Source organism: Archocentrus centrarchus, chromosome 1 (genome assembly GCF_007364275.1).
Source record: "Archocentrus centrarchus isolate MPI-CPG fArcCen1 chromosome 1, fArcCen1, whole genome shotgun sequence".
Classification (NCBI taxonomy): domain Eukaryota; kingdom Metazoa; phylum Chordata; class Actinopteri; order Cichliformes; family Cichlidae; genus Archocentrus; species Archocentrus centrarchus.
Genome location: NC_044346.1, coordinates 2,814,985 through 2,828,722, shown reverse-complemented (window position 1 = coordinate 2,828,722; position 13,738 = coordinate 2,814,985). Strand labels below are relative to the sequence as shown.

Below are 13,738 nucleotides of genomic sequence, written 5' to 3'. Positions count from 1 at the left end.
ACAGACATTGTGTGCATAAGTAGAAATATGGATACTGGTGTTAAAAAATACTTAAAGTTAAGATAAAGTTAAAGTACTGATTAACTTCTTTACTCAAGTAAAAGTGAAAAAGTACAGGCTCAAAGTAAACGCAGCTCTCTGAAGGACACTGAAGCAATTTTTGTGCAACGATAACTGGACCTCACAATATATAAATATAATAGTAAAATAATATTATTACATTACTTTGGCTCCACACCTAAACAGAAACATGAGTGCAGTCAGGGCTCAGGGTGGGATTTGGAGAACCCTGAGATCAGTTGTAGCAGCTCAGCGTGGGGAAAAGAACTGGAGCTCACAATCATTTCATTGTGGTAGAAATCCAGTAGATTTTCTTTGTGTGCAGGCTGTGATCAGCTGACCTGTGCAGCAGCTGCTGCTGCTCTTTATTTCAGAAGCCGTCTTGATTTCCATCCTCTACACTGACCGTATGCTGTTTCTGCTGTCTTTATACTGGACTGTACAGAGTTGGTATGAAGGTGGGATTCAGCGACGTAACCTGTAACTCTGAGCATGAACAGCACAGCTGCTGACACAGCTCACCACAGTACAGCAAACTGACCTGTTCATCCTGCACTAAACTGCAGTATTTTCATGCAGCCTTTGAATAACACAAAGTTAGTGAACCTCAGTTTGTTTTGCAGCACATTTCATCACAGTATTAAAAAACCATAACTTCATATGCAGATCCAATATGTGCTTTTTTTAAAAAAAACGAGAACGTTAGCTTTGAATTTCCAGTTTATCAGTCGTCCCTGAGCAGTCGTTACCTTTAAATCCTCTTTCTTCCATCTCTGAGTGAACCTCTCTCTTTCTTTACTGTCCCTGGAGCAGCAGCTGGACCTTCAGCTCGCCGACACACTGTGACAAACCGCACGTAAACAGTTTGTGTGTTTGCTGATATTTGTTGAGCTGATAGAAACGTTGGATTTGAAATTAGCTGCCGTCTAAAAAACATTACTCTCTTTATGCTCGCTCCTCTTCTGTAGTGACCACAATATGGCCATCTGTACGTCCACTGTAACCCCTGAGTATGGATGCATAAATCATGTTGTACCCAAAAATGATATAAACAAATTCAAACTCATGAAAATAAGAAATCAATAGGCCCATAAAAGAGGTCCACTAAACAAAACGCAAAAAATATGCTTAACAAAATAACAGAACTCAACCAACAGACCAAATGAGAGACAGTTCAACCTATATAATAACTGAGTAAACCAGTAAACCCCCCCATGTAGTCACAACAGATGGTTAAGTCCATTTGACTGGCCTCTGCACTTAAACCAGCCAATGTAAATCAACTACCTTTAATACACAGCTTCAATAATTACAAACTAATAAGATGGGAGTTTAAAACCCTACTATATTTCATTTATACAAATATAAATAAATATATTTCCCCTGGATAAGCCCCGGGGATAGAGGATCATCTTCTCTGTGTTATTCTTCCTCCATTTAGGCTCAAACCCATCTGATGTTTGAAGGCGCAGCCCATCATGAAAATGTAAGGAGTAGAAAGTACAGATATAAATGTAGGCAGTAAAAGTAAAAAGTTGTCAAAAAAAAAAAGTACTCAAAGTACAGATACCTGAAAATTCTACTTAAGTACAGTAACAAAGTATTTGTACTTTGTTACTTCCCACCTCTGCTGCTCTCAGAGAATAATTCTAATGGTTGCTGTTAGTTTCTGGGTGCACCTCTACTGCTACCAACAGGCTAAAACTCCAGATATCAGTTTCCAAAGAACTGATATCTGGAAACTTATTGAACAGGTTGAATTTTCTGCAGTTTTACCAGATCAAGCCCAGAATCCCAAGATCCTTAGTTCACTGTACAAAGTTCAACAGACTCACTAAAATGCATGCATGCATGCATGCATCCCTCAATGCATGGAAATTGTCACTGGACACATTTTGGAACTAGAAGTTCACCCCAGAAAAGGTCAAATAAATTGTGCATGGATAATCCTCCCGTCTGACCAGCATTTTTGACCTACATCTATCTTGCATACAATCCCAAATCCACAAACACTGCTATGCCGTGTAAAATATAAAAAAATGGAATGCAATGATTTTCAAATTTCACAAATCCTTAATTTATCTATCTAAAACTAGATAAATTAGAGCTGTGGTTGCAAGGTGGTTGGTGCCTGTCGTGGTGGTAACCCCCGAACCAGAGGTGAAGGGAGCCATCAAGCTGAAGAAAGAGTCCTATCGGGCTTGGTTAGCCTGTGGGACTCCGGAGGCAGCTGACAGGTATCGGCAGGCTAAGCGGAATGCAGCTCAGGCAGTGGCCGAAGCAAAAACTCGGGTGTGGGAGGAGTTTGGTGAGGCTATGAAAAAAGACTTTCGGACAGCATCGAAGTGATTCTGGCAAACCGTCAGGCGACTCAGGAGGGGAAAGCAGTGCTCCACTCACACGGTTTATAGTGCGGGTGGGGTGCTGCTGACTTCAACTGAGGCTATAGTCGGACGGTGGAAGGAATACTTCGAGGACCTCCTGAATCCCACTGACATGCCTTCTGTAGTGGAAGCAGAGTCTGGGGACGAGGGAGATGACTTGACCATCACTGGGGTCACTGGGGTGAGGTCACTGAGGCAGATAAACAACTCCTTGGTGGCAGAGCCCCTGGGGTGGACGAGATTCGCCCTGAGTTCCTGAAGGCTCCGGATGTTGTAAGGCTGTCTTGGTTGACATGCCTCTGCAACATTGCGTGGAGATCTGGGGCAGTGCCATTGGATTGGCAGACCGGGGTCGTGGTAACCATCTTTAAGAAGGGAGACCAGAGGGTGTGCTCCAACTTTCGGGGGATCACACTCCTCAGCCTCCCCGGTAAGGTCTATGCCAGGGTGCTGGAAAGGAGGGTGCGTCCGTTAGTCGAACCTCAGATCCAGGAGGAACAATGCGGTTTTCGTCCTGGTCGTGGAACGCTGGACCAGCTCTTTATCCTCTCAAGGATATTCGAGTGTGCGTGGGAATTTGCCCAACCACTCTACATGTGCTTTGTGGACTTGGAGAAGGCATTCGACCGTGTCCCTCGGGGTGTCCTTTGGGAGGTCCTGCGGGAGTATGGGGTGTCTGGCCCGTTGTTGCGGGCCATTCAGTCCTTGTACAACCGCAGTGAGAGCTTGGTCCGTATAGCCGGTAATAAGTCGGATTCGTTTCCTGTGGGTGTTGGACTCCGTCAGGGCTGCCCTTTGTCACCGATTCTGTTCATAATTTTTATGGACAGAATTTCTAGGCGTAGCCAGGTGGCGGAAGGCTTCTTCCTTGGTGGCCTCAGAGTCTCATCTCTGCTTTTTGCAGATGATGCGGTTCTGTTGGCTTCATCAGGGGGGGGCCTCCAGCTCGCAGTGGAACGGTTCGCAGCTGAGTGTGAAGCGGCCGGCATGAGAATCAGCACCTCTAAGTCTGAGGCCATGGTCCTCAGCTGGAAAAGGGTGGAGTGCCATCTCCAGCTCAGGAACAAGTTCTTGCCCCAAGTGGAGGAGTTCAAGTATCTCGGGGTCTTGTTCACAAGTGATGGGAGAAGGGAACGGGAGATCGACAGACGGATCGGGGCTGCATCTGCAGTGATGCGGACGCTGCACCGGTCTGTCGTGGTGAAGAGGGAGCTTAGCGTAAAAGCAAAGCTCTCGATTTACCGGTCGATCTACGTTCCTACCCTCACCTATGGTCACGAGCTTTGGGTAGTGACCGAAAGAATAAGATCGCGAATACAAGCGGCAGAAATGAGTTTCCTTCTAAGGGTGGCTGGCCTCTCCCTTAGAGATAAGGTGAGGAGTGCGGCCATCCGGGAGGGGCTCAGAGTACAGCTGCTGCTCCTCCACATCGAAAGGAGCCAGTTGAGGTGGCTCGGGCATCTGATTAGGATGCCTCCTGGCCGCCTCCTGGGTGAGGTGTTCCGGGCATGTCCCACCGGGAGGAGGCCCCGTGGTAGACCCAGGACACGCTGGAGGGATTCAATCTCTCGGCTGGCCTGGGAACGCCTTGGGGTCCCTCCGGATGAGCTGGAGGAGGTGGCTGGGGAGAGGGAACTCTGGGCTTCTTTGCTTAGGCTCCTGCCCCCGCGACCCGGCCCCGGATAAGCGGAAGAAAATGGATGGAAAAAATATCAAATACTTTTAATTTTAAACGAGTCCTGACCCCAGAGAAGATGGCGGAGTTTCTGGATTATATTCACATGTGGCTTCTTCTTTACGTGATGGACCTTTGACCTGCATCTGTGGATGAACTGTGTTCACAGACAGTGATTTCTGGAAGTGTTCCTGAGCCCAGAATCAGGTATGTTTTTAATGCAGGTCTGTTTTTAATGCAGGTCTGTTTTTAATGTAGGTCTGCCTGAGGGACCAAAGGTCACAGGCATCCAGAACTGAGTCTCTAAAATTATAGAGTTTTGGTCTGAGAAACTCTGCCTCCATGGTCGTTACTACCATCTGCTGATGATTCTACTGATGGTTTTTTATCATCTATCAGACTAATGAAAACATTTTTGGCTTCCTACACACACACACACACACACACACACACACACACACACGTCTCTGTGAGTGTGAGGGGTAAAAAGGGACCTCCATCTAGATATTATTAAAATCAATGACATACTGAGATCACATCACCTTCCCTACAGACAGAAATCCAGAGTTTGTGTCCAAAACGATGCATGATGCGGGTCAGACCTTGTGATAAACCACTGTTCATAATTTTTTTTCTATTACTGACCATTTAAGGAAAAGTTTGGCCAGATTCATCAGCGTCACATATCCATCCCTCTATTAGGTTCTACATCGCCCTGACGTGTGGTTGCGGCACATCCAGGGAGCCTCCACCTGACGTGGCTCTGGAGCTGTGTGTTCGATTCAGGGACAGACAAGTCCTACGAAGAGCCTGCGTGTCTGGATCCTGGGGAGACATCGATAGGACTGTTCCTTACTTCCCCTTCATCAGAGTCCAGCCCTTCAAGGTACCATAAACTTACCGTAAAGGCATTTATGAGTTCATGCCAAACATGTAAATTACACGTGTAAGATATGTCAGCACTAAGTAGTACATGTTCCACGAATATTATTTTGGGTGCCACAAAACTGTCAGCAGTGATAAGAAGGAGTGAATGAAGAGGAAGTTCAGCTCCCCTGAATGTCAAACTAACCAAGCGTCCACTCTGTCCTCAGATTGAGATTCGATGTGAACAGAGCAGATTTCGTGTGTTTGTGGACGGCCAGCAGCTGTTTTACTTTCACCACAGAGTGACATCACTCACTGACATCGACACCTTATGGATCAAAGGTAGCATCACTATCACCAAAGTGGCTTGAAGTGAAGGACATAACACTCTGCTCAGAAGCACCGTTGGAGGTCATGAATTTCAGTTTTATGGGGCCCAACCTGCCAGGATTCCCCTTCATTCACTCCAGGCATTCTGGTACCAGACTGCTGTACAGACTCTGTGTTCATGATCCAAAGGTTAAAAAAAGGACAAAAACGAGATTCACACAACTGAATATTAATTTGTGATTCATAATTTCATTGTACAAACAAATATCAGCTGGTTTAAATGAATGTTTACTTTTGAGTAACTTCAACTTCTGCATTAATTTCCTGCAGAGCTGCAACACAACATGACACGCTCCTGAGAGCACAACACGTGGGCATTTTTATTTCTGTGTAATTAACACATTTGTTAATTACTTGTGATTGTAATTACTGTGTCATTGAAAATTTGTGATGACCACCCATAATTAATCCTGTCTACAGGATTTTGTTTGCATATTTTTTCTAAGTAAAACAATAAAGACCTCTTTGGGTTAGTAAAATAAATAAATAATGTTTTCTAGATATTGTGTCAGCTTTTATATGTTTCAGTTTCCCTAATAAATAAATAAAAATCTAATCTTTGAATGGCAATTTTCAGATATCTTAAAGGCTGTAGTAAAAATGTGTAATAGTTTTGGATATTTTTACTTTGCACTTCTTTTTTTTTTTATCTTAAAGTTGACTATGAAATTAACAGCTGCCTTTTATTGTCAGCTTTATTGTTAAAAATAATGGAATCAACGCCATTATGTTTTTTTAGTATTTTGTTATGTGTTTTTGCTTTTATTAACAGCAGGGTGAGTGAATCACTAACCTGTAGTGCAGCAGTTTGACCATAAGGTGGCAGCAGAGGCTATTGGTACAAACGAGGCTTCAACAGCAGTTTTCTTTTTTCTTTTTTTGTGAGGGAAACGTGAAGTATAAATAATATTGGTGGTTTCATATGATGAACAGAGAATAAGTTACAATGTGTTAATAAAGCTATACCTTTACATTAAAGAGTGAAGATAGTGAGAGTGATAACTGCATGATGAAATAATAATTTGATTTAGAGTTTCTCTTTCAAAACAATTATGATCTCTCAGGAGCGTGTCGGATGACCACAGACGTTTGGCTGCAGGATCGGACAGCAAACATCAGACTTAAATGCCGGAGGTCGCTGCTCTTGTTATTTCATTGTATGTTTGACATATAATGACAATAAATTCTTCTTATCTTTTCTATCTTCTATCTCACGCATTTCCTGCCAATGATTATAACACTGCTAACCTTTAACCGTGATCATGACCTTTACAGTAATCTCCCCAAAGGTCCTTACTGATCTCTGAAAACAAGCAAATGGTCTTTATGCCTAAGCTAATACAAATTTTAACACTATTGTTCTGCTGAAGCCCTGCGACAGTGTGCACCCTGGCTCTGGCCCTACGGCAGCAGCCCTGAGATCCTGAACTGGATAAGTGGAAGAAAAAAGATGGATCACTGTGCTGACTGTGCTGTCAGATAAGAAATCTATATATTGTTCTGGAAAGCAGTTAAAAATGAGGGGCATCCCAAAGCTTTTGGAGGGGATTGAATTGAGGGCATTGTGTGTGCCCGTCCGAGTTTCTGCACCAAACTGTGAAAACTATAGAGCTAGCTTTGAGCATATTCCTGTCATATTCCATTTATACAGCAGGGCTCTCAGACACTCTAGGTTAATGTTATCCATGTCAACTGAGACACAAAGCTGGACGATCCCTGCGGTCTAAAATGTCAATACGATCCCAAAAACAGGCACAGACCAAACAGACGTGAGAGGATCTGTGTCCATAAAGTTTATCGGCTGTTTGTTGTCTGTGATTAGGGTCATTCAGACAGACCGCAGCCTCACAGGGCCTCTCGCTTCTTCAGTTTCATGAAGATGCTCTGCTATCATCACTCCTGCCTTCTCTCGTCAATTATACATCACTGACCTGCCACACTGCCAACCGGCCTCACACTGTGTGTGTCTGTGTGGACTTGTTTTTTCAAGACATGAAGGCAGCCTGCATGAGGACAACCCGGGTGAAGAAGACTTGGTTTAAGATTAGGGTGAGGTTTTAGTACTGGTTATGATTATGCAATTCTCCATGAAATTAATATGTCAGGGTAAAAACACACCTTGTTTATGGTAAGGCAGTTTGTCTCTTAGCTGCTGGTTACAATAAAAATATCAACACCTGAACATCTGGATGTTACACTTTCACATTTTGATGGACAGTTTAGGTTTGTACAGCCATCAGAAGAGTCCACAACGATCTGATCCTCTATATGAACACAGAAATAAAACTATAATGTCTGTGCAAGGATCTTATTGTTTGGGTGGTTATGCCAAAAAAATTGCTCTAAAAGATCTCATGAAAGCAGTCAAGTGTTTCAAATATGGTTGCTGCTATTCAGGATAAATGCTACTGTTATTACATATTATAAAGTAAATCAATGTTTCTGCTCTATGCTGTTCTCAGCTGTGGTAAAACAGAAAATAAAACTCCATGAAGTGTCCATTACTATCTTTTCCATCTTGTGTCTCTTTGTAGCTGTTTTGTTTACAGGTGAATCCTGAAGGAAACATAACAGCACAGATACTGAAGGCCGGTTCCTCACAGACTCCCACGTTTAATTTAAGGGTTCTAATGCTCGCGCACTTCTCAGCTCAGTGGTGATGTTATGGTAGCTGTGTATGTCTCTGATATACAGAGTACTGTATGATTACATTTCATGACTGGATCATGTTGGGAAAAAAAAAATCCATCCACACACTGATAGAAAAGCAAGTTCTCAGAATTGTGGTGTGCACGCTCGGTCTGGACTTCTTCACATTCGCATTCGGTCTACTTTAGCATCATTTTTCATCATTTTTTGGGTATATTTAAACCAAACCCACAATCTTTACCTGACTGGTCTTACATTTACTTTATGAAAACAACAGTGGACTCACAGCAGCAGCTGGTAATATAGTAACACTTCACAGATTTCAAGACAAAAGCACATTTATTCAATTTCAATTAAATCACTTTGTTCCAAAATTTGTTTCCAGTTAAAAAGGCTTCATATTACAAACAAACCAAAAAAAATAAACATCCTGATTCATTTTCCTGTAAAAATCAGCAACTGATTCCATTTTTTTCTATTTGACGATGTTAAACCTACAAAAATATAAAAGCTGGCCCACCTGATCCTTTCTTTAGTCAGCAAAGAGTAGAATCATATAAACCTGAAGCTTTTAAAGGAAAAAACATCATAACCAAATAACAGAAGGAGTAATGTACCCATGGAAACCTGAAATTAATTATTGGTAAATTAATTACCAAATGAATTAAAGCTGGAGTGCAGCAGCAGGATGGTTCAGGTGATCAGAGCAGGAGCAAAGCAGAAAAAAAGCAGACACAGGTGAACTAAGCTGGTCGGTGCGTCTCTGGCTCAGTTTGATGATGAATCTCTTTATGTTTGGCTGTACAATCATCCCATCTACTCTTTGTTCTCTGGTGCTGTCTCTCACATCTATGTCATAAGAGCTCGAGAAACAGCCACAATACTGAAAGCACTGACAGACTATAATTAGCACTGATCATTTAAATATACAGCAGCGTTTTGGTGGGACACTTTATGTCAGTGTGTATGAAATTCACACTTTGATATGAGCCACACTCCTAAAAATGATTGCAAACTAAGAACACTCACCATTGGCAATGTCAACAGCACTCTGCCCCAATGAGAATACATGCCCCAGCACAGAGACTGCACAGGAGGGGCTCTGGGAAGAAGACCGAGAGTCTGAGGTGACTTACTGAGTGACCATAGAGACAAGCCCTGTCCCAAAGGATTAACTCTCTGCATCTCAGTGCTTGGCACCGCAGCACAGATGTCCTGTACCCACACCCTGACAGAAATGAACCTACACCCTATGTAGCCCCTGGTTTTTAAGTTGTGGTTATATGTACTGATACTGTGGGATTTTGGAAGTTAGCAGAAGAAATGAGGCAACTCTGAGACAAAAACCATCAGGGTTGGCTGACACTGTAAGATCCAGATGGTGCCTTCATCTAGCAGAGGGAAAAGTCGGAACAACAACTTGACAGTCTCCATCACCATCAGCACCACCCACCCACTTTCATGTCAGCATGCCACAGCTTTGCAGTATGTACAAAATGAAAATCAGTTCCTGCTCACGACGGCCTACTGGGAGGAAACTTCTAGAAAGATTTCCATCGCATGGCAGACAGGATTGTGTGGAAAAAGTAGAGAAGAGTCGCCACATATGAGAAAACCTGGAAAAAAAGAGAACATCAGAGGAAAGGTCAGGAGGTCAGCAAAAGCTCAAAGTATCTTTGGATCTTTTAAGCTTCTGATCTGAAACCAACACAATACCAACAACATAACAACACATTATCGCACTTCCTCCAGGTGATTCTGAAGCTAAATGCTTCATGACCTCTGTGTTTGATGATGTTGTGGAGGTCATTTCTTGTGGTGATAGAGCTGACTGTCAAAGCACATCTACTGGATCTTTTCACACGCAGTGAAATATTTCCCGTGGATGAAGATGTTTCAGGCTAGTCTGCATGACAGGAAAAGTACACTAATGGTTTATACTTGTGTAACTGCATTCACTTATGCCTGCTTTAGAAACAGACTGATTCCCGTTTTTGCTGACTCATCAAGACTCATCAACATTGAAACCGCCCTCATAAACACGATGCCAAGGCTTCCAGCCAGCTAGCTTAGCTTAGCATACAGACTGAAACTGTTAGTCTGGATCTGTCCTGCAGAGTTGAAGGTAACATTTAAGTAATAAGCACTTGATTCCACTGCTGATAGAGACTATAATGACTACACAGAGACTCACCACTGCCGATACATCAAACTTGTAATTTTTTGTTTCCCCTTCTTTCTTTTTCAGATCCAGGGTCACTATGGTCAGTGCCACTGAAGCGCTGAGGTAGAAGAATGCAGCAATGCCGTGATACAAAAAGTCCTGACAGAGGAGGGAGAAAAACAGCAACATGAGATACATTCATTGTTACGCGATGATTGCCATGTAGCAGCTCTGGTCCCTGAGTCTGCGACCAACAATTTCTAGTTTTAAATTTATATTCCACGGTTTTGGCTTCTTATCTAGTTCCGTTCATGGTTTCGGTTTATGTTGTATTCCCTGAAGCCCCGTGTATTCCTGCCTCCCCTGTGTTTCCATGTCTGGTTTAGTGTGCATCTCCGTGTTCAGGCTTTTGTTCTTGATGTCTTGTTTAGGTTTCGCTCTGTATTTAGTGTTCATGTTCTTAGTTTTAGTTATCAGGCTTCTGTTGTTGGTTATAGCTCATTGTATTCCATCCCTCCCTTGCTTTGTGTTTCCCAAGATTCCTGATTACCCTAGGAATGTTGCTCCCTAGTCAGCATTTCCTGTGGATTACTCTGACGTGGTAATTTAAATGGCTAACAGTAAAGGCTTGTTTTTGTTCCATTCCTGAGTCCTTTGTTCTGCATTCAGGTCTGAAACCTGTTTTCTCCACAGCATAACATGACAGGTTGTACTGGGATAGAGTCAAAGTACACAATCTGTCACACAATCCTCTCAGAAACTGGTCCGTGAGCCATTGTGCTTCATCCACTGATTGAGAAACAGTGGCAGTATCTCTCATCTCTGTGATCTTATAACAAAAAAGAAAATATGCCTCAAAATATATAATTTATCTTGGTAACAATGTATCACTTATGTTGCTAAGAATCAGCTGCTGCATCATTTTTTGTAATTTCTTTATATATTTATGCTTTTGCATCAAAAAACTTGTTTTGCAGCTACAGATTCCCAAAAGTCAGAGTGCCGTGGAAAGCACACGAAAACAATTCTCACAGCAGTTTGCTGTCGACAAAAACGGCAGAGGGAGCGTACAGGAAGCATTCCAGTTCAAAAAGGGAAATCATTTAGATTAAATATGTTTGCTTCACATATAAAATCATGAGGAAGGTTACAGTTTCCTTATTAAACTACAAAAAATCTCTTTTCTTGCCTTTTTTTCCTGCATAGTGGAGCATGTGTCACAATTGGTGATGAAGTCATATGGTGTATATCCACCATCATTTAATTACATTTATCTCCAAACATAAATGTCCATTTTTCCTCTGAAAATATTCCATTATTTTGATCATTGTATGATCAGTATTAATACAATAATATTAGGAAATGCTCACTACAGTTTATAACAGACCTTTTTGAAAGCAAGCAGATATGAGACTGCTCGGTTTCTGTCCACTGTAAACAATCACAGAAAAATTGCTAATAATTCAGATGCTCTGCCTGCCTGGGGTACTTTCTCCATTACTGGAAATAAGTCCACAAAAGGGATGAAAGATCTACATAAACAGGACACAGACTAATAATCAGACAACCCCGTGTGAGCAAGTACAACTAAAAGTTTTGTGTGTGTGTGTGTGTGTGGGGGGGGGGGGGGGGGGGGGGGGGGGGACTTACTGCTGTTGCCCAGCTGGCTTTGCTGTGATGCGACCCACAGGCGAACACCACTGTCCAGATAAAAGTCATGACAAAGCAGAAGATGGAGACAAACATGACCCAGCCCAGAGGATTCGGTGGCACCACCAGCGTGCACGCCACCAAGATCCACACCAGACCACCAAAGACCTGCAAGAACGCCATAAATATACATGAGAGGAAAACTCTCCAGGAGGGCATGAGCATGTGATAGTTTTCATTACTGATTAATCTGCTATCAAGCTGTCAGTCTCTCCTTGGAGAGAAAGTCAAAAACCCAGAGATTCCTTTCACACTGATGTGAAACAGAAAATCTTCACATATAAGATGTTCTAACTTTTTGGAGGGGCATCCCTCTACAGATTATGTTTTGTTGTCAGTGACAGCTGTTTCAGTAACCTAGGCTAAGCACATGCTGGTGGAGCCAGGTGAGCACACACAGATGAAAAGAAGATGCTCCTAAAAGTCTCTGTTAAACTTTAGAACGGTTCCTGTCATCAGACCGTGTGCGGCCACAGCTTGTGCTGCAGGTTTGTAGAACCTGTATTTCTAGTGGGGAATGCAGCACAGAGCAGGTGTTGCCGCCTTCATTCCTTCTACACCTTTAATGACTGACTGACAGCATTAGTCAGGGAGCTTGACCCCCGCATGCTGCATCACTGTCTGCATTCCACCTGCTCTGACTTTTTCCGCCTGGTTTAGGGCATGCATGTCAGCATGCCTGCAGCATTCCTGCACATTTCCTGACGTTAAAAGAGGTTTATGAAAACATTTTTTCTTTTCACATCTTCCGTTACACAGGTAGGAATCCAACCTGTTCTGTCTGTTGTCTGCCTATTGTGAGGTCTGACCTCTGACACAGTCACTGAATACAATTCGTTTTACTATTATTTTAATAGAACATTTTAGTAGGAAGATTATTTTGCTCTCAACTTGCATAATTAACACTTTCCTTTCAATTTCAGTTAATAGATTGGGTTAAGCTAACGAACTGGACAATGACAGCAAGCTGGCTGAGAATTAGCTGCGTAAAACGCGCACTCCGTGCGCACCGTTGAAATTAGACATCGTTACAGTGGAAAGTTCCTCTCTTATATTAAAAAACAAAACAAAACAAACCCAAAACTCCACAGTCGCTGTTTCTTACCAGTTCTGGTAGGTACAGGATGTCGGGGATGGTGGTACATATTCTGGCGCCGCTGGGTAGGTCTGCCGCGATCCCAGTGTTGGAGGCCATCCTGCTGCTGCTGCTGCTGCTGCTGCTTAGAGTGAATCGGATTCAAACCTGCTGCGGTTTAAACCAGGTGGAGCCAACAGACAAAAACCGGAATCTCCATCTGCGCAGCGCAGACACGCCCGACAGTGCGGACTGATCTCTGATCTTTACTGACAATGATGGAGGGACAGTGTGAGACGGATAGCGGTGTTTGGCACTGACTCATTTATCGCCATGACAACCGGGGAGATAGGGGAGACAGGAGAGGCAGTGCCTCCCCTGTCATCATGACAAGTAAAATCCCAACAGTGATAAGAGAAAATACATTTGACCACTTGACTGTTCTATAATATTCAATTCAATTTTCAATTTTATTTATATAGCGCCAAATCACAACAAACAGTCGCCTCAAGGCGCTTTGTATTGTGGGTAAAGACCCTACAATAATACAGAGAAACCCAAACAATTAAAACGACCCCTATGAACAAGCACTTGGTGACAGTGGGAAGGAAAAACATTATGCATTAAGGGAACCCCCCAGCAGACTAGGCCTATAGCAGCATAACTGAGGGGTGGTTCAGGGTCACCTGGTCCAGCCCTAACTATAAACTTGATCAAAAAGGAAAGTTTTAAGCCTAATCTTAAAAATAGAGAGGGTGTCTGTC

General features: G+C 42.9%; 2 protein-coding genes across 3 annotated transcripts in view; one reads left to right on the top strand and one right to left on the bottom strand.

The window, feature by feature from the left end:
• The window catches only part of LOC115783825 (galectin-related protein-like), a 14,123-nt gene extending 7,615 nt beyond the window's left edge, over positions 1 to 6,508 (top strand). For both annotated transcript variants that reach the window (XM_030734845.1, XM_030734842.1), the window contains 2 exons: positions 4,822 to 5,005; positions 5,214 to 6,508. In XM_030734845.1, the coding sequence (XP_030590705.1) occupies positions 4,822 to 5,005; positions 5,214 to 5,357 (328 nt within the window). In that variant the 3' untranslated portion in view covers positions 5,358 to 6,508. The remainder of the gene's footprint in view (positions 1 to 4,821; positions 5,006 to 5,213) is intronic.
• A 1,865-nt stretch (positions 6,509 to 8,373) lies between these two features.
• Positions 8,374 to 13,284, bottom strand: LOC115784531 (myelin and lymphocyte protein-like). The gene is made up of 4 exons (XM_030735793.1): positions 13,005 to 13,284; positions 11,840 to 12,007; positions 10,220 to 10,348; positions 8,374 to 9,641 (listed from the first exon to the last, which is right to left on the bottom strand). The coding sequence occupies exons 1-4, from the start codon at positions 13,092 to 13,094 to the stop codon at positions 9,567 to 9,569; spliced, it is 462 nt and encodes a 153-aa protein (XP_030591653.1). The 5' UTR covers positions 13,095 to 13,284; the 3' UTR covers positions 8,374 to 9,566.
• Positions 13,285 to 13,738: the final 454 nt, after the last annotated feature.